Source organism: Littorina saxatilis, linkage group LG15 (genome assembly GCF_037325665.1).
Source record: "Littorina saxatilis isolate snail1 linkage group LG15, US_GU_Lsax_2.0, whole genome shotgun sequence".
Lineage (NCBI taxonomy): Eukaryota > Metazoa > Mollusca > Gastropoda > Littorinimorpha > Littorinidae > Littorina > Littorina saxatilis.
Window position 1 is genome coordinate 47030089 of NC_090259.1, and position 19531 is coordinate 47049619.

Below are 19531 nucleotides of genomic sequence, written 5' to 3' on the forward strand. Positions count from 1 at the left end.
CGGATTAGAATGACAGTGCAATAGTTTATCATGCTTCAGATGCGTGCTGAGGCTGCGCTGAGAACATCAGGTAAACTCGCTATAGTTGTGGGGCGCGGATTAGAATGACAGTGCAATAGTTTATCATGCTTCAGATGCGTGCTGAGGCTGCGCTGAGAACATCAGGTAAACTCGCTATAGTTGTGGGGCGCGGATTAGAATGACAGTGCAATAGTTTATCATGCTTCAGATGCGTGCTGAGGCTGCGCTGAGAACATCAGGTAAACTCGCTATAGTTGTGGGGCGCGGATTAGAATGACAGTGCAATAGTTTATCATGCTTCAGATGCGTGCTGAGGCTGCGCTGAGAACATCAGGTAAACTCGCTATAGTTGTGGGGCGCGGATTAGAATGACAGTGCAATAGTTTATCATGCTTCAGATGCGTGCTGAGGCTGCACTGAGAACATCAGGTAAACTCGCTATAGTTGTGGGGCGCGGATTAGAATGACAGTGCAATAGTTTATCATGCTTCAGATGCGTGCTGAGGCTGCACTGAGAACATCAGGTAAACTCGCTATAGTTGTGGGGCGCGGATTAGAATGACAGTGCAATAGTTTATCATGCTTCAGATGCGTGCTGAGGCTGCGCTGAGAACATCGGGTAAACTCGCTATAGTTGTGGGGCGCGGATTAGAATGACAGTGCAATAGTTTATCATGCTTCAGATGCGTGCTGAGGCTGCGCTGAGAACATCAGGTAAACTCGCTATAGTTGTGGGGCGCGGATTAGAATGACAGTGCAATAGTTTATCATGCTTCAGATGCGTGCTGAGGCTGCGCTGAGAACATCAGGTAAACTCGCTATAGTTGTGGGGCGCGGATTAGAATGACAGTGCAATAGTTTATCATGCTTCAGATGCGTGCTGAGGCTGCGCTGAGAACATCGGGTAAACTCGCTATAGTTGTGGGGCGCGGATTAGAATGACAGTGCAATAGTTTATCATGCTTCAGATGCGTGCTGAGGCTGCGCTGAGAACATCAGGTAAACTCGCTATAGTTGTGGGGCGCGGATTAGAATGACAGTGCAATAGTTTATCATGCTTCAGATGCGTGCTGAGGCTGCGCTGAGAACATCAGGTAAACTCGCTATAGTTGTGGGGCGCGGATTAGAATGACAGTGCAATAGTTTATCATGCTTCAGATGCGTGCTGAGGCTGCGCTGAGAACATCAGGTAAACTCGCTATAGTTGTGGGGCGCGGATTAGAATGACAGTGCAATAGTTTATCATGCTTCAGATGCGTGCTGAGGCTGCGCTGAGAACATCAGGTAAACTCGCTATAGTTGTGGGGCGTGGAGTATGCACCTCTGCTCGCAGTACGTCATTGGCCATTTGTTTGTGTCAGTCTTTGATTATTTGTTTGTTTCTTGGTTGATTGGTTGGTTGGTTTCTTTCTTTTATTTCTTTGTTTCTTTCTTTCTTTCTTTCTTTCTTTCTTTCATTCTTTCATTCTTTCTTTCATTCTTTCTTTCTTTCTTTCTTTCATTCTTTCTTTCTTTCTTTCTTTCATTCTTTCTTTCATTCTTGCTTTCTTTCTTTCTTTCTTTTCGTTCTTTATTTATTGGTTCCGTTGGTAGGGTATTTTTTCTTGTTGGATTTAATCGTTAAAATTGTCGAAATTATATTAACTTTAAAGCAGTGGAAATGATGTTCTGGCTTTGCTTTTAATCACAGCACAACATTCTAGGTACCATCGCACACGGGGGGGGGGGGGGGGGGGGGGGGTATCGAGTGTACCTAGACTCAGTGTTAGGCACCCAGGTAACAAATCGTCCTGCACCACCATGTTGTGTAATGTCTGAACCATGACGAAGCCAATTACTGAAATCCCCCAAAGCCGGAATGCCGCAGACAACGCCAGAAACGGGAGTAGCAGTAACTTCGCATTTATTGCATGAAAATACGTGCACGTGTGAAATATGGTGTCCATGTCCTACCTTTTCACCTGGAGTTTTGTAAAGATAGTGTCCTTCTCAGTCGTAAAAATCGTCATTCAGTAAGCCACCACAGATACGTGAGGTGTTCTATTATTATTTTAGAATCTCAGAAATGAAAACACATTCCAAAAATCCAATGAGGCCATTAAATTTTTTTCTAGAATTACCCTCTTCCAGCCGACACCCAACTCGCCATCTTCTCAAATGAGCTCATCCAGGCCTCAGATCACGTGACATCGGCTATACCTTGTAGGCACCCGTTTAATGAACCAAAAGAAGAGATGGTTCTACCAAAAAAATAGATGCTTTCACCAAAAGAAAAGATGGCTTGAGTGACAAAGAATTAAAGTACCAAAAAAAATTCTGATCCGCCAAAAGAATTGCTGTCTGAACAAAAAATAAAATAAAGTGGCAAAAGCAAATATACTCAGGCAAAAGAAAATATAATCACGCAAAAGATTGACTACTTCAGGCAAAAAAAAATATAGTTTCAACAAATGAAATGGATAGTCATTCTCCAACACAGTGAAACACTTTGAGAGAGAGGCTGGAAATGTCAAGATTTCTCGGAGTTGTTGAGAATGACATTGTAAAGAACTGGTATATGGAACGAGCACCCGCAGAGCACACCGAGATTGCCGAAGCACCACATCGCACACTGAAAATGTGGACAACAGTGTTTTAGTGGGCAACGTCACCAGCTGAGTTGCTGAAGACTGGGAACACGATCTTCGTGGGATCTTCAACCCTGGAAAAGGAGCTCAAGACTGCCATCCGAGAGACCGAAGAAAAGGTTGAATCATCGTCCTGGGCTGACTTCGAGGAGTATGCCACATGTCGGAGGTCGGTGTGGAAGATTACGATCGACGAAAACAATCAGTTTTTCTGCAACTGTCCGGAGTTCCCCAAGTGCTACGTGTGTCATCATTCCATGGGCATGGAGGTGACCAACCCCCCTGCCCAGGCCAAGACCATCCCAATCGGCCAGAACTTCGAAAGCGCGGTCGCCCAAAGCAGCTGCTGTCGAGACCAGCGCTTATCAGGCAGTGAACACACTGATCTTGACTGCTCTGTACACTGATTTTATCATTTTCATTTAACTTTCTTTGGACGTACAATTATGATTATGATATGGAGTGACACTATTTTGTCTCTGAAAGTACACTAAACTTTATATTTTTTGCTGACAGTGGCTATTTTGTTGTTGAAATAATTCGTGTTTTTTTTTAGAATTCTTTTGCAAGTCTCATTTTGACATTTATTTTTTTGGTAGAATCAATCGTTTTTTTGCTAGAAGCATCTATTTTGTGGGTGGAAACATCCGATTTTTTGTTGGAATATCTTTTGCTAACTAAGCAATTCTTTTGGTGAAAGCATCTATTCTTTTGGTGATTTAATTTATTGCCTACCTTGTATGGCCCTCGTGAATGCTCGGACAGTGTTTTCAGGGCTGGGGTGCACGAAGCAAAAATGGGTGCCACCCAAACGGGAGAGAACAAACCGCGGCGTCTGATTCGTTGAAATCACAACATATCTCAATTTCAACCAATCCAACGCCGCGTCTTCCACCCGTGGTCAGTGTCCGACTTCAGGAGTCGATTCTGTGAAAACCACATAACTCTGAAACTTCATATTTTGCGTCAAATCTCACGACAGCCAACTGTTTAATGCCATCATTTTGCCAGGAGCTTGATTCTTAGCAATGATAGAACAACCCTAGTAACTATGTCCAAGCTTTGACCAGGCATCGACCACTTGAGCACATAACAAGCATCCTCATCCTACTTGTTTTTTTTCCGTGCAGAGTTCGATTATATCCTGGCCTAGATTTGAACGTATAACCACATCATCAGAATGAGCGCTTCTGGGGTGATAACGCGAGACAACTCCCGTGATCTTGCCGCGAGGTGGCGCCAGTTACCAGCCGAAATAAAGAGGGGGCATAACCTCACCAGAACCGACCATTGTCTGTTTACCGTATAAAATGCACGACTTACACACGAGCTGTTACCAAACCGATATGCTATTCATCTTGCCGCGAGGTGGCGCCAGTTACCAGCCGAAAGAAAGAGGGGGTATAACCTCACCAGAACCGCCCATTAGGATAACGGTGTGGTTACTGTCGCCTTCACAGTGCACGCATCGAGACAATTTCACATGTTGCAGTTTCACTGCCACAAATGCCTGCCAAGCCTTCCTTACCTCAGTTCAATGCGTGCACTGCAAATAAGTGTGGCACTAGTAATGGTTACAGCCGGATAATAACTGTTGGGGTCTGTGTGGGACTATCATGTGTATGTCCACCGGTGTATGCAATATTGCGCTTCAGAGCTGCTCGTTTTCGCTGGGGTATTGCACAAGATGTGATGACTTATTAACGAGTGTTTTCCTCATTAATAAGCGTGGTGTTTGCGTGCGTTTGTTTATTTTTCAGTGATTACCAGTGCACCCAGTTCCTCTCTGTAATAGAGTGTGTGTTGTCTGTCTCACTGTCTGTGTGTGTGTGTGTTCGCACCGCGGGTGGTCTGGTCTCAGATTGAGCGAGTGCTACACAGTAGTGACTGCCGAACGGTAACACAGCCCTAAGGCCCCCAAAAAAATAGGTCTGTTTACGGTAACATAGGCCCAAAAAATAGGGTCGGTAGGTCGGGATTGGATTCCCAAAAACCATATTTTTACGTTATTTTGCAAAAAAAAACAAGATTTTTTTCCCCCCAAATGCCCAAAAAAAGTCTAGGGTCGCGCGAAAAAAATAGGGTCGGTCGGGTTACCGTAAACAGACCTTTTTTTGGGGGGGGGCCTAAACCTGAATACAGAGGGAACAAATCATGTTCATGATTGACGAGCATCCAGAGGTTGCAGGGGAAAACAAATCGGGAGCTCTTGCCGTTATTTTCTTTGAAAGGCAGTCCGGAAGAAGACACTATACGATAAATGGCAAGTTACTCCACTGACGGTATGAGCTTACCAAACAACTCTGTCTGTCTCTGTCTGTCTATGTCTGTCTGTCTGTCTCTGTCTGTCTGTCTCTGTCTGTCTGTCTCTGTCCGTCTGTCTCTGTCCGTCTGTGTCTGTCTCTGTCTGTCTGTCTCTGTCTGTCTGTCTGTCTGTCTCTCGCTGTCTGTCTGTCTCTGTCTGTATGTCTGTCTGTCTGTCTCTGTCCGTCTGTCTGTTTGTCTGTCTCTGTCTCTGTCTCTCTGTCTGTCTGTCTGTCTCTGGCTCTGTTTGTCTGTCTGTCTGTCTGTCTATGTCTGTCTGTCTGTCTGTCTCTGTCCGTCTGTCTGTCTGTCTGTGTGTGTCTTTCTGTCTGTCTCTGTTTGTCTGTCTATCTCTGTCTCTGTCTGTCTCTGTCTGTCTCTGTCTGTCTGTCTGTCTGTCTGTCTGTCTGTCTCTGTCTGTCTGTCTGTCTCTGTCTGTCTGTCTGTCTGTCTGTCTCTGTCTGTCTGTCTCTGTCTGTCTGTCTCTGTCCGTCTGTCTGTCTGTCTGTCTCTGTCTGTCTGTCTGTCTGTCTCGCTCTCTTTCTCTCTTTCGTGTTGAATGTTCTCATCGATTCATGAATGCTTTTAAACAACTCATTCTAACATACACACACACACACACACACACACACACACACACCTCCGCAGGAGCGTCATTCGCGATTCAAATGAATAATTCACTTCGAAAACGTGTGTTCTAATAGTGACCCCCCGCGGGTTAGGGGGAGTCCCATATTGGTTGGGACGAGAAAGAATTTACCCGATGCTCCCCAGCATGTCGTAAGAGGCGACTAACGGATTCTGTTTCTCCTTTTACCCTTGTTAAGTGTTTCTTGTATAGAATATAGTCCATTTTTGTAAAGATTTTAGTCAAGCAGTATGTAAGAAATGTTAAGTCCTTTGTACTGGAAACTTGCATTCTCCCAGAAAGGTAATATATTGTACTACGTTGCAAGCTCCCGGAGCAAATTTTTGATTAGTGCTTTTGTGAACAAGAAACAATTGACAAGTGGCTCTATCCCATCTCCCCCCTTCCCCCGTCGCGATATAACCTTCGTGGTTGAAAACGACGTTAAACACCAAATAAAGAAAGAAAGAAAGTGTGTTCTAATTACTCCTAGTTATCACACGCAATCAAACTTGCTCGAATGGTTCACACCAGAGAAACTGTATATTTGCTACATTTAGGCTTACATTTCCTTCATTTCAGGCAGCAAAATAGTCCATAATTATGTATGTTCAGTTCATATCTATCCTGAACCATTGGTGCTTACCTTTCTGCCATGCTGCGTGCGCGTTTAGCGTTCACATCTCGTCGATTGGCAATGATCGCATTCACGTCTTCCATCAACCGTGCAACAGCCATTTGTAGCTTCCCACGTTTTGAAGAATTTCAGTGATCGCCCTTGATTTCATTTATGAGTGTCCGGTTAATTCCCATTCCATGTTTTTAGTGAGTAGAGTATAGCTGATTATCATGGAACGACAGATAGGCCGGCCGGAATACACCACTAAACAGTTCCGCGGCCATTGCGACAATGCGCATGCGCAGCATTTTTTCGAGTAAACAACGCGTCGTGCTAGCTTCTCAGCAACTTGAAACATACAGCGATTTGAGCGAGATTTCCATCCAGAAGGTGCGACTGTGGAGCACTGAAGCATCGAAAACCTTGTCGTGGCACGGGAAAAGAGTGTGGAAGGTGCACACGAGGAACTTGTAGCTAGGTAAGTTTTACTTCTTTCGTTATTTACTCTTTGCAATGATGCGATGTGTTGATTCATTCCCAATCCCAAGACCGGTTTTCCGCCCTGTAAGTTGTAACACTAACCGCCAGTAACTTAGTAAGTGCTCTCTCTTCAGATACGCTTAACTTTTCAGTTGATTAAAGTCAAAAACTTGAATAAGTGCCGTTGATCTGTCCACGGAATCTAACTTACTATGAAGCATAACTATATTCCGATTCGTGATGCATAGTCTACATGTTGCGATAGTGTATGCTAAAGTTTTCCATTTTCAATCTGACGTGTGGGTATGATAAGATTAAGAAACAACAAACATGTATGCATACTAAGTTGCCACTGCCACGGCTGAGTCAGTGAGTATTTTGTAAGTTTACATACAAAATGGTGATGAGGGGGAAAAAAGAATGCCTTCCACAGGTGCGAAAAACTGTGATTTGATCTCAAGGCCTTTTTGTTTTAGAGCTTTTCCTGCTTTGGAACTTGGGAGATGGGATTCCTGTCGACCGTGAAGCAGAAAATGCAGAGAGGGTGCTTCTTCGGGAGTACAAGCAGAAGTGAAAGGGGTGCTTTATCCTGATCCATTCATCATCACAACTGGATTGAAAGGCAGCAAGATGGGCGATTCATGTGGCCAAGCGTCTGACTTCATCACCGGCTACCTGTGAGTGTGAGCTCGACCTCATGCATCGCCTCGTCAACGAGTTTTAAGGAGGAAAGGCTTACAGGTAGGAAACCTCTCTACTTTTTTTTAAACAAATCATATTTGCACTTTACTTTTGAAAAAGAGAACGGTTCAAGTTGAATTGCAAGATGGTTTGTGCGGCCTAACAACATTTTGGTTTCAGTGAACAGGGAATGTGTCAAAATCTAAAAAACCAGCATACTAAAATTATGCCTGTCGCTGTCATATACTTTTATAAAAAGTGCAGTGATACTGATAGTGATACAGTTAATCAGCAATGACTAAAGACTTTCTAAATTCAGGGATGGTCAAATCATCTGACTAATTGCCAGGGGCGAGTACAAAAAATCCGCTGTGCTAGTTAAAACCGCTTGGCAACTCGCCTGGCTAGTGAAAATTCGTGTCAAATGCAACACTTCTGGTTGTATACTCTAGTTTCAAAACGTTATATAAACAATGCAGTTATAGCAACTGTGGTTTGTACCCGGCAAGCAATTCTTTTTGGTGGACTGGACTTTCTTGAAATGACTCACCTGTCTGGCAAGTTAAGATTTTGAGATCTGGCCATCCCTGCAACTGTCTTAATTTTGCAATGCTCTTCATGCAAGTTGCACTCAAATTTGTGAGCAATTTGTTATGTACAACTTGGTAAATTGTCCTAAATGGTGCTTTAGTAAAAGTTGTTGTCTCATTTCTCTTTCTCATATTCATCATTTTCTTTTTTTTCCCTTTTGGCCGTGTTTTGACCATGTGCAACAGGCTGCAAGTCATTTTGGAGGAGGAAGCCCCTGATTGCATCTTTGTCAAAACCAGAAAGAGACTTCTACGTGTCTCCAAGAGTAAACCATCACAACCACCTGTTACCCAGAGCCAGCCATCACAACCTCCTGTTCCCAAAGTAATCCAATCCTGTTGCCCCTTTTGATACAGGCAGCAACAGGATGCACTTAGGAGGAGGAACTAGTAGAAGTAGGGAAACCGGTATTAACAAAACAGCTTTTTCCTCTTAACTATGAAACCATACAGATAAACAAGGAGAGCAACCCTTCCACAAAGTAAACAATCATGACGACTCTAATTTCAACAATTTGTCAACTCATGTAAAAGCTTTGCCAGATCCAGGCATTAAGCTCTACTCTTTACACATGTAATGAATGGGCAGAGCAACATTGTTGACCAGCTGCTTCGTTTCTGTAAGTTTTCAGCCTGAAAGGTAGTAGGGTAGGTCGCATCTAAAATATAAATGTTTGTCTTGTCAAAACCTATGTAAATTTTCCTACATTTTAAGACTCCCTCTTTTTCTGTGCTGGGTCTTTTTTTTTTATCAGATTATTGTTTGGAGTTCTGAAAAAGAAGGTTCCTGTGTACACCATTATAGATATGACCTTTACTGTGTTTTTGGTATATATATATATATATATATAAAACTAGATATCTTTCTTCCAAATATGTTCATTGCCAAATAGATGAAGTCATCAGATTTGATCTGCTGCAAGTGATAACGTTTATCAAGACAAGTAAAGTTTTTTGAGCTGACTGTATTGTGTGCATTTTGTTTGCAAGTGCTGATATGTTTGACTTTGAGCTGTAATGCTTTGTCTTGTCTCTCATTCTCCATTTCAAAGTAGGAGAACTCAGATTTTGTTCTGACACACTCATTGCATCACAAACATCAATAAAGACACACAGAAAAAGTGAGCCAAACAAACATTTTTCCTGTGGTATGCACATGAAATTGAGAGAAGACTGTGCGCAGAAAGAAGAGAGAAACATTCAAACAAATGAAAACAAACCAGTAAATTGTTTAAGGTTGCTTTTGGCCACTCTGGTGACATGTACTTTATTCTACCTATATTAGCGAAACCGATAGGCTAGATCCTCAAGGTCTAATCCTCGTCTGTTGCATAAACAACATCTCATTGTTTAGGGTCAATACTCATTGGTTGATTCTTGTCTTTTTAGAATTGTTGACTTTTTCCTGCCATCTTCTTGTTACAAAGGGTGACACTAAAAACATGAATTAATTGGAAGAGACTGGTCGTGGCTATACCAGTGCAATATGATATGTTCTGCGAGAAATCAGATTTCTGAATAATCATGGATTGTCAGCGTTCTTTTTCTTAGTCATGTTTGCAATCTGTAGTTTGAACACACTCACTTGTCTCTTCAGTCTATTGTTCTCCTTAGTCAGCTTAATCATTGCAATAAGATTGCGCATAATGGGTGTGCATTAAGTTGGCATCTGGTTATAAAAAAAACCCAACTATCAACAAATAAGCAAAAGCAAGAGCACCCAGAAATGTTTCTGTTGCGAATGGGTCTTGTTCAGGACCAGAGTCACATTTTTCTGGCAATCAACTAGCTGCACCATTCCTCTCCCTAGATGATCCTCTTGCTGTCTGAAACATTGCCAAACAGGGTTCATTCTGTCAGTATTTATGGTAGTATTACATCTTCATGCAGGGTTCTCCACATATGTTGTCCGTTTGGGTTCAATGCCCCCAACTTCAACTTATAAAGGTGGTCATTTGGACCCACTGTAGTCATTTTCAGTGCAATACAGAACTCCCTCTGTGAATTCCCCGGTACACTTGTTTTTGTTCCTTTGGCTTCTATGGAGAGCTCTCCTAATGTTGATCAAATCGCACTCTGGAAACAAACCACCCACATAAAACTTAGCTTGGCTTCCCACATTCATTCTTGTTCAGATTTCAGAACAGACGAAAAGTCAATTAAATCACTCAAGCTGTAAGGCACAGACACATCATAGTGATACTAGGAACAGCATGTGTGAACAAATACATTCAACACCTTCCCATCTTCTTTACTGCGTACACACACAAAATATAACAAGAAAGCATAGACCTATATTATAGGTCCCTGAAGAAAGTTATTTTAAAAAAAAACTTACTCTGTGTTGAAATCCAGGGTATCCCAAGTTTTCTGTTGGGAAGGGGTTCTCTGCAGTTGGTTTTCCATCAAGAAAGTGTTGAGAACAAACCCTTGCAGGTGAAAAGAGCTTGTGCCTTCCGTCGAGTTGTGTCTACACGGCTGATGAGTCGAATCCACTTTAATCTCGTTGTGCTGGTTTCTTCTTGTGTGTTGGATGCGGACGCAAGCTGTAGAAAACAGACAGATGCATATCAGATTTAACAATTTAATATGACTCTACAAAGCAATTTTTGTATTGCTTTTTAATCACAGCCATGCTCTAACAACATGAAGTAAAACAAAAAAACAAGAAACGGAAACACACTGACACAGAAAGTGAGCCACATTTTTTGACCTCATGCACGGCAGATTCAAACAAGTAGACTATTTCATGCAGTGCCGGTATGCAGTTTTTGTAACGTTCAAAGCTGTATAAATGCAGGTCTAGCTAAACGGTTTTGTAATCATGCTATGGAATTTGCAGAAAAAAACAATAAATCGCATGAATGTCAGGCAATAAAATAAGTTGATCAAGAAGTTAGAACTGTTACAGTGTTGCGCTTACCTGAACGGTGGTTGGCATGAAGTGAGTGAACACCACAGACTCGTGTGGAACCTGGTGAATTTTGCAAAGTTTAGCTTTCCATTTTGAAGACGGTAGCTTCCGTTGCCACAATCAATCATCGGGCAGTGACATGCCATTGTTAAAATCGATAATCGCTGAATTTACATCGACAAAACAACAAAATAAACACAAGTGTCTGACTCGTCAGTCGCAGAACATACGCAAAGCTGTGTTGCAGACGATTTGTTTCCTCGAAAAAATGACGCAGCCAATGAGAGGCGTCTGTGCGGTCACGTGATTTTCCTTCTTTGTTCCATGTAAACGTCGGAACTGTTTAGTGGTGTATTCCGCGGGGACTTTCGAGCTATACTCGTCGTTGATTTGGTCAGAAATTCCGGCCGAACTTTTATTGTCCTCGCGCAATTCCGAATTCTTCCGACCGGAATTCCGCCCGGACTTTCGAGCTATTCTCTACTCACTAAAAACATGGAATGGGAATTTACCGGACACTCATATTTTTTTTCTAACATTTTAATCAATCAATAATAACGTGATAACAAACATGTTAACTGTGTGTTTTCTGTTTGTACATATAATTTCTCATTTACATGCTTTACCTTAAATCAGAGACAATAAACAATTTGTTTCTAATTAATAGAACGTTAGACAAACGAAATCTCAAAACAACATGATTTCCAAAAATAATTTCCAGTGTTAATCGTGAATCGTTTTTTTTTTAAATGCTTACGCACATCTTTGCGATTAAAATAATATGATTAATCTTCTTCATATTTTTGCTGTTACTTTTAATACCAAAAAGCACATCTGTAACATTCAACCTAATTCTTTCGCCAATGTTTACTAATATGTACATTTCAATATATTTCCAAAACCTGAGCACGGTTGGGCATTCAAAGAAAAAATGCTCCAATACATCAAGTTCATCCTCACAATATGTACAGTTTTTATCAGCCTTCACTTTCATTTTACACAATAAAATATTAGTTGGACACTCATATTTAATTGCTTTGAAATCAAGGGCGATCACTCAAATTCTTCAAAACGCAGGATTACAAATAGCAATGGATGTTGCGCTGTTAATGGTGCAAGATGTGAATGCGATCATTGCCAAGACCCATGTACCATAGGTGCTTGAAGAAGACATTTTCTTACAGGCAGAACTTGATGTGAAATCAAACAGAAAAAATACAGATTTTAGACAGATCTGTACGCAATTGTGCTCGCTATATTGGCATCTACTTCTTTAGATACGTTCTGAAATCAGCAACTGTCCTGCTTCCTTTGCAGAAATGAATTGAGTTGTTGTTGTTGTTGTTGTTGTTGTCGGAATTCCGCGGGGACATGGCCTATTCGGCGTTCCATATAGTAGGGTGTGTGTGCTGGGAAGGGGGTGTGGGTGGGTGTACGGGTGTGTTCAACGTGTGTGTGTGTATGGGTGTGGGTGTGTGAGTGTTTGTGTGTGTGAGTGTGTGAATGAGTGAGTGTGTGTGTGTGTGTGTGTGTGTGTGTGCCACGGTGTGTGTGTGGTGTGTGTGTGTGTGATTGTGTTTGTGTGTGTGTCACAGTGTGTGTGGGGGGGGGTGTGTGTCAGTGTATTTGTATAATGTGTGTGTCAGTGTGTTTATTTTGAGCTTAGGCTGTGCGAATCATAACTTTATGTAGGTAACTAACTTTATTTATGATAAATAACTTTATTTATCTTTAGATAGAGGCAGTCTACCACCAGACTTGACGGCAGATACTCGGCTCATGTTGTCATGTCTCTCAATATCTGTAAAAGCTTGTCAGCATGGCGCGCCCAAATATAATTATTATCCTTATGAGGATAAGCTTACAGTTGATATATCTAGCTTAGTTCTAGACATGCTTCTGTTGAATGAATGAATGTGTGTGTGTGTGTATCGTGTCACTGTGTGTGTGTGTATCGTGTGTGTGTGTGTGTGTGTGACCAGAGTAAAGAGTTTGGTTCTCAAAACCAAGGGACTCCCCTTGTTGCTACTCCTCCCGGCTTGTTATCCCGCGCAACATGGATTACTTCCCTTTGGGATTTTGAATCGGGGGGGGGGGGGGGGGGGGACCATATGATCACCAAGTTCCGTGAAATAATCTCCATAATCAACAAAGTGTATACAATGTGTGTGTGTGTGTGTGTGTGTGTGTGTGTGTCAGTGTGTGTGTGTGTGTGTATCGTGTGTGTGTGTGTGTGTGTCAGTGTGTGTATCGTGTGTGTGTGTGTGTGTGTGTGTGTATCATGTGTGTGTGTGTGTGTGCCATGCGTCTCAGGAGTGCACTTTGAGGACGGCGTAGGGTACTGAGGACATGATAACCATAGTTTTGGCCGGCAAACTGTCGTTGTAAGTCCATTGATGTTTGGTCGCGTGTCGTTACAGCGAGGAGGGCGTAATAGAGAGGTAAATAAAATACTCAAAATAGAAGGAGAAATAACTCCGTCAGAGAAAAATGGGTCGTAATGTTTAGGAAGCCGTAAACTAGAGGCCGGACGGTCGCGGTTCCGAGTGGAAGGACGGTACCACTGTGACACAGCAACTAGAGGCCGGACGGTCGTTCCGAGTGGAAGGACGGTACCACTGTGACACAGCAACTAGAGGCCGGACGGTCGTTCCGAGTGGAAGGACGGTACCACTGTGACACAGCAACTAGAGGCCGGACGGTCGTTCCGAGTGGAAGGACGGTACCACTGTGACACAGCAACTAGAGGCCGGACGGTCGTTCCGAGTGGAAGGACGGTACCACTGTGACACAGCAACTAGAGGCCGGACGGTCGTTCCGAGTGGAAGGACGGTACCACTGTGACACAGCAAACCGAGTTGGACCTGCATACGGTTCGCAAAAAGCGAGTTCAGATGCCCGGAAACTCGAAGAAAACTGACTCAGTTTATTTTAACAAGACCTGTAATTCAGTAATTAGCTTACACTGGCGGAAACAGACTATTGGCTTGACTGTGGCCTTCAACTGCATATTAAATTACGATTGATTTACTTGCATACTCAGTTTCGGCCCGGAAAGCGGACGGTGTTTTCAGTGTCAGTTCAGTTTTACTGACTCGCATATGGCAAAATGTCAGTCTAATGAAATACTGAGATGGCGAGATGTTTTTGAAAAAAGAACCCATAATTATCAGCTTCAGAGAAACGTCACATAGGCCGTTGCAAACAAGGCCACAGTAATTATGCCGGTTTGTCGTAAAGACTATGATCAGTTTTAAATCATTTCGCCAGCTTTACGGTGTTATTGATTGAGACTTGACCGAGAGAAACTCAAAACAAGTATCTTCCTTATCCCAAACTGTTAAGAATTATTTTCCTGTTTAAAACCAAAACACTTTGCTCCCAAACACTCATACCCCAGCGCCGCGTGCGTATTTGCATTCTGCTTTCACACACACAAAACACAAACAACAGAGCCCGAAAGTCACGTGGGGAACTGACGTCACGCCTCATTGAAGCACGACCGCTACACACACACGCCGTGTTTCAACACACACACACAGCACGCCGTGTTTCAACACACACACGCGCTCGCCCAGCCGTCGGCGCAGCGCACTTCACTTCCAGCTTTTGGCGCGTAGCTCGCGAGGTGTGCGTGAGGCAGAGAGAAAGGGAGAGAAAGAGGAAAACCCTCGCGTCGAGAACACGTGTTTGGTTTGAATCTCACGGTCACTCTGGAGCTGAATCTCATTTGGAGCTGAATTTCACTGGGAGGTGAATCTCAGAGCTTCGGAGTCAGAATCTCATTTACGTTTCTCAGTGAAATTGTGTTAGTGTGTGACAAGGATCGAACCGAGTTACCGTCTGCTACAACAACAACCAGCATGGCGTCCAACGAAGCAGACGACAAAAAAGCCGTGGAAATGGCCCCCTTGACAGGAGGCGACAAACCGGCAAACGTCTCAGTCGAAGCACCCCCGGTGGCGGTTGATAGCGACAAGATCGAACTCAAACAGAAGCTGTCCCTCCTCAACGGAATTACCGTCATCGTCGGCAGCATCATCGGTTCTGGCATTTTCGTCAGCCCGAAAGGCGTGTTGGTAGGTACAGGCAGCGTGGGCCTGGCTCTCGTCGTGTGGGTCCTCAGCGGCATCTATTCCATGATCGGCGCCTACTGCTACGCCGAGTTGGGAACGGCGATCGTTCGTTCCGGAGCCGATTACGCTTACCTGTTCGAAGCCTTCGGACCGTTCCTGGCTTTCCTGCGACTGTGGGTGGAGTGTATGATCGTGCGACCATGCTCCCAGGCCATCGTGGCGCTCACCTTCGCCTATTACGTCATTGAACCCCTCTTCCCCGACTGCACTCAGCCCGACGATGCTGTCAGGCTTCTGGCTGCCGTATGCATCCGTGAGTACCGACTGATCATTCACACTTTTCAGAATTCACCCTTTTGTTCACATTTTTCATAAATCACACTTTTGTTCACACTTTTGATCATTCACACTTTTGATCATTCACACTTTCATTCACACTTTTGATCATTCAGTGATTCACACTTTTGATCATTCAGTGATTCACTTTTGATCATTCACACTTTTATTCACTCACACTTTGATCATTCACACTTTTATTCACTCTTTTGTCTGTGGTTTGTGTCGTGGGTTATTGTGTGGGATTTATAGATCTGCAGATTAAGCCCCGTGTCATACTGAATCATGAATGAATCTCAAAAATGTAGCACCTTGTAAGTTGTAACAAGTTTCGTTGTCACACTGAATCATGAATGAATCTCAAAATGGCCATTCTTCTTTCGGTCAAATTCAATTCTAGTTTGTACGGAGCTAGTTGTGAGTGTGTGCTTGTAAGGTGAATTGACGATCTGTGATTGATCCCGTCCGTCCAAAGCTGTGTGTTCAAACTGATCGATCTGTGATTGATCCCGTCCGTCCAAAGCTGTGTGTTCAAACTGATCGATCTGTGATTGATCCCGTCCGTCCAAAGCTGTGTGTAACGTGTTCAAACTGATCGATCTGTCAAAGGTTGAAACAATTCAGATTCAGAACAACCATTAACTGAGTTTAACATTGGCGAATTAGTCGATTAGATCATGCCTAATTAAGTTAGTGAGACGGGCACGGGGTTGGTTGACTGCGTTCACTGCCCTGACCTTTTAGCGATCTGATTGAGCGAGTGATGGAATCACTAATGATCACACACACTGACAGTGACACACACACACGCCGTCAAACAGACCGCTTTCCCTCTCTTCTACGTACATCATTGTTCTGTGTTTGGCTGTCCTTTCTCTACATTTCTAACTTCTCTTGCAACGTTTCGATTACACTGCTTCACAATCTGCAAGGACAACAAACCCACATGTTGACAGACCAGTTGAGCTATTAGTGTCTCTCTCTCTCTCTCTCTCTCTCTCTGTGACACAGGCCACGTGGCTTCAGTGCACGCATGGCGAAGCTCTCACGTATCGATACTCCCCCAAACACAGCGAAGGCCGGGGTAGCTTTGGGCGCAAGTCGCCAGTCATTGAACAACGTTGTACGCCCTGAGTGCTGATCTTTGCTACCCTTCTATTGAAATTGCGAATCTATGTATTCTTACGCTAAGGTAGTACGCACCAAGTTGTTATACTTCTTTCGAAGCATATTATTTTCACAACATGCCACTGAAGATGTGAAATCTCCGTAAATCTTAAATTTCATCATTGTTCGTTATACACGTATCCCATTACTAGCCATTACTACTTAAACCGCGTGATTTATGTTTTGCACTTGTGTTTATGCACGCATTCTTATAATTCTTTGCAGTGTGTTATCAAAACATGTCCGTTATTTGCCGCTGGGGATGTTCAATCAGGATTCCATTCTTACGGCTGTGGTGCGGCTCCGGCTCCGGCAACGGCATCCGGCTCTGGCGAGAAAAACGCATCGTCGTGAACCGTATATAACGGCGACGTCGTCCGGATAATTATGTTCTCTTCCCGCCAATGCCGCCAACAGGGGCGGATCAGTTGCTTTGTAAGGGGGGGGTGCACTTTGAATCGAAAGTGAATGTGATGGGCGCGAAGCGCCGAATTTGCTAGGGGGGTCCGGGTGCATGCTCCCCCGGAAAAAATTTTGGCCCAAAGAAGCAAAATGGTGCCATCTGGTGCCATTTGAACTTAGAAATGGTCATAGAATCAGCTTTTCAAATTTTTTTTAAATTTTTTTTTGCTGGAGGGGGGGTGCACCTGCACCCTGTGCACCCCACCCCCCCCCCCCCTCGTCCACCCCTGGCCAATGCCGCCATGGCTCCACATTGGTCTCGTCTCATACAAAATACCAGACGGCGTCCGGCGACGGCAGTCCAGAAAGCTACTTGGAGCTTTCTTGAAAAAACGCACGCACGCCGGGCCGTCGCCGTACCGCACCCGTGTGAATGGGGTCATCCCTTCTTTCATCAATGTTTTTCAAATTGCCGTCGCCGCTGCCGCACCGCAGCCGTAAAGAATGGAATCCTAGCTTAAAAAGCTAGGATTCCATTCTTACGGCTGCGGTGCGGCTCCGGCGACGGCGACGGCAACGGCATCCGGCTCTGGCGAGAAAAACGCATCGTCGTGAACCGTATATAACGGCGACGTCGTCCGGATATGTTCTCTTCCCGCCAATGCCGCCATTACAGGGGCGGATCAGTTGCTTTGTAAGGGGGGGTGCACTTTGAATCGAAAGAGAATGTGATGGGCGCGAAGCGCCCGAATTTGCTAGTGGGGTCCGGGGGCATGTTCCCCCGGAAAAGAATTTGGCCCAAAGAAGCAAAATGGTGCCATCTGGTGCCATTTGAACTTAGAAATGGTCATAGAATCAGCTTTCCAAATTTTTTTTAATTTTTTTTTGCTGGAGGGGGGGTGCACCTGCACCCTGTGCACACCCCCCTCGTCCGCCCCAGGCCAATGCCGCCATGGCTCCACATTGGTCTCGTCTCATACAAAATACCAGACGGCGTCCGGCGACGGCAGTCCAGAAAGCCACATGGAGCTTTTTTGAAAAAACGCACGCACGCCGGGCCGTCGCCGTCGCCGTACCGCACCCGTGTGAATGGGGTCATCCCTTCTTTCATCAATGTTTTTCAAATTGCTGCCGTCGCCGGAGCCGCACCGCAGCCGTAAGAATGGAATCCTCAGCGCAATCATCGCTGAATCGTGACATGAAGACATGTGCAGGTCCTTGTTCTTGTTGCACCGTTTGTGTCAGTGTTTTCTCACCTTTGTATTCACCTATTCCTGCGTTATTTTGACGTCAGTTAGTGTTTTCCCAGCATGTCCCTAATGGCAATAACTGTTGCCGCTGACAATTTTAAATCTGACAATATAATCCAATCATCACTGAAATCGTGACAAACATGTGCGCTGGTCCCGCTCACCAGTTAAACCGCGTGTACCGCTACAGGTCTATGTTTTGAAATGTAATAGCTGCTTGAAAGGCACTCGACCACATCATGCACGAACAATTCGTCAAGGAAAACAGCGTTTGTGTTCGGTCTTCTGTTGGCCTGTGTCGGCCACTGTATCACACTATTTCGATCGTGATAATACAGGGACATCTCACGCGATCGAGGAGGTCAATTAGTGGGGTCATGACTGGAATCGCTGCAACTTAATCAGCGCTGAGAGTCCACGAAATGGGGCTCTGGCCTTTGGCTAGTACTTCTCATCATTAACAAGCCAGAGAGCATATTAATTTAGTATTTTTACTCGCCAAACCATTATTTTGTTTCAGCAACTTTACTCGCATTGGGGGGGGGGGGGGGCTTAACATCCTAACAGGTAACTCACCTATTAGGGACAATGTATGCGGTGATATGCTGGCGCTGTCTTCAGGTTGCGGGGTAATAAATAACTCAGGTTGCATGCCTAGCTTTGCACGCCTCATGCTTTAGGCCAACAAAAAAAATATTGTCTGTTTTTGGTCACCCGACCGACCCTAAATTTCGGCGCCGACCCTAAACTTTTTTTTTCCAAACTCAATTTTTTTTTTTTTTTTTTATTTTTGGTGGTAAAGGACAGGGTGAGAAAATGAACAACAAAAACGTGTGAAAACGAAAGTCCGCTGACGATTTGTAAATGTGTTGAGTGTCTTGTCTCTATGTATAGTGAATCCAGTCTCTTTGCGTGATTTTTAAAGTTAGTTTTATTGGTCTACATTTGGGGTAAAAAAAAAAAAAATTAAAAAAAAATCCCTACCTACCGACCCTATTTCTTTTTAGCCATGTTACCAGAAACAGACAATTTTTTTGTGGCCTTAGCACTACTGGTTCACTTGATTCGTAGATCTATGACAACTCCCAGTTCCACTCTTGACAAACACGCCCGGCTCGTACAGGCTGACTTTTCGTTTCGCCGTCGCGATAAAATTAATCACCGAAGTCTCGAGATGCAGTTGCACGTGCCCATGTGAATGTCTACTGCTGATAGTGTCGGACATGTGGTTCGTAGAACGTTGCCCTGAGTATAACTATATAAGCAGAATGTCACACTTGCAAAAACCAGAGACAGACTGACACGCCTTCTGGTCTACATCGTGAAGTTCATTTGGTGCGACATGATGCCTTGTAAATGTACGCATTTTAGGCTCGATTTATAGTCTCGTACCTGAACACACTAGCCGACCATCACACGGCGCGCACGCACACACA

General features: G+C 44.1%; 1 protein-coding gene across 1 annotated transcript in view; it reads left to right on the forward strand.

Annotated features, from left to right (window-relative positions):
• The first annotated feature begins 14427 nt into the window (after nucleotides 1-14427).
• Nucleotides 14428-19531, forward strand: part of LOC138949488 (large neutral amino acids transporter small subunit 2-like) — a 96313-nt gene continuing 91209 nt past the window's right edge. The window contains exon 1 of the mRNA XM_070321323.1: nucleotides 14428-15253. Within this exon, the coding sequence (XP_070177424.1) occupies nucleotides 14728-15253 (526 nt within the window). The 5' untranslated portion in view covers nucleotides 14428-14727. The remainder of the gene's footprint in view (nucleotides 15254-19531) is intronic.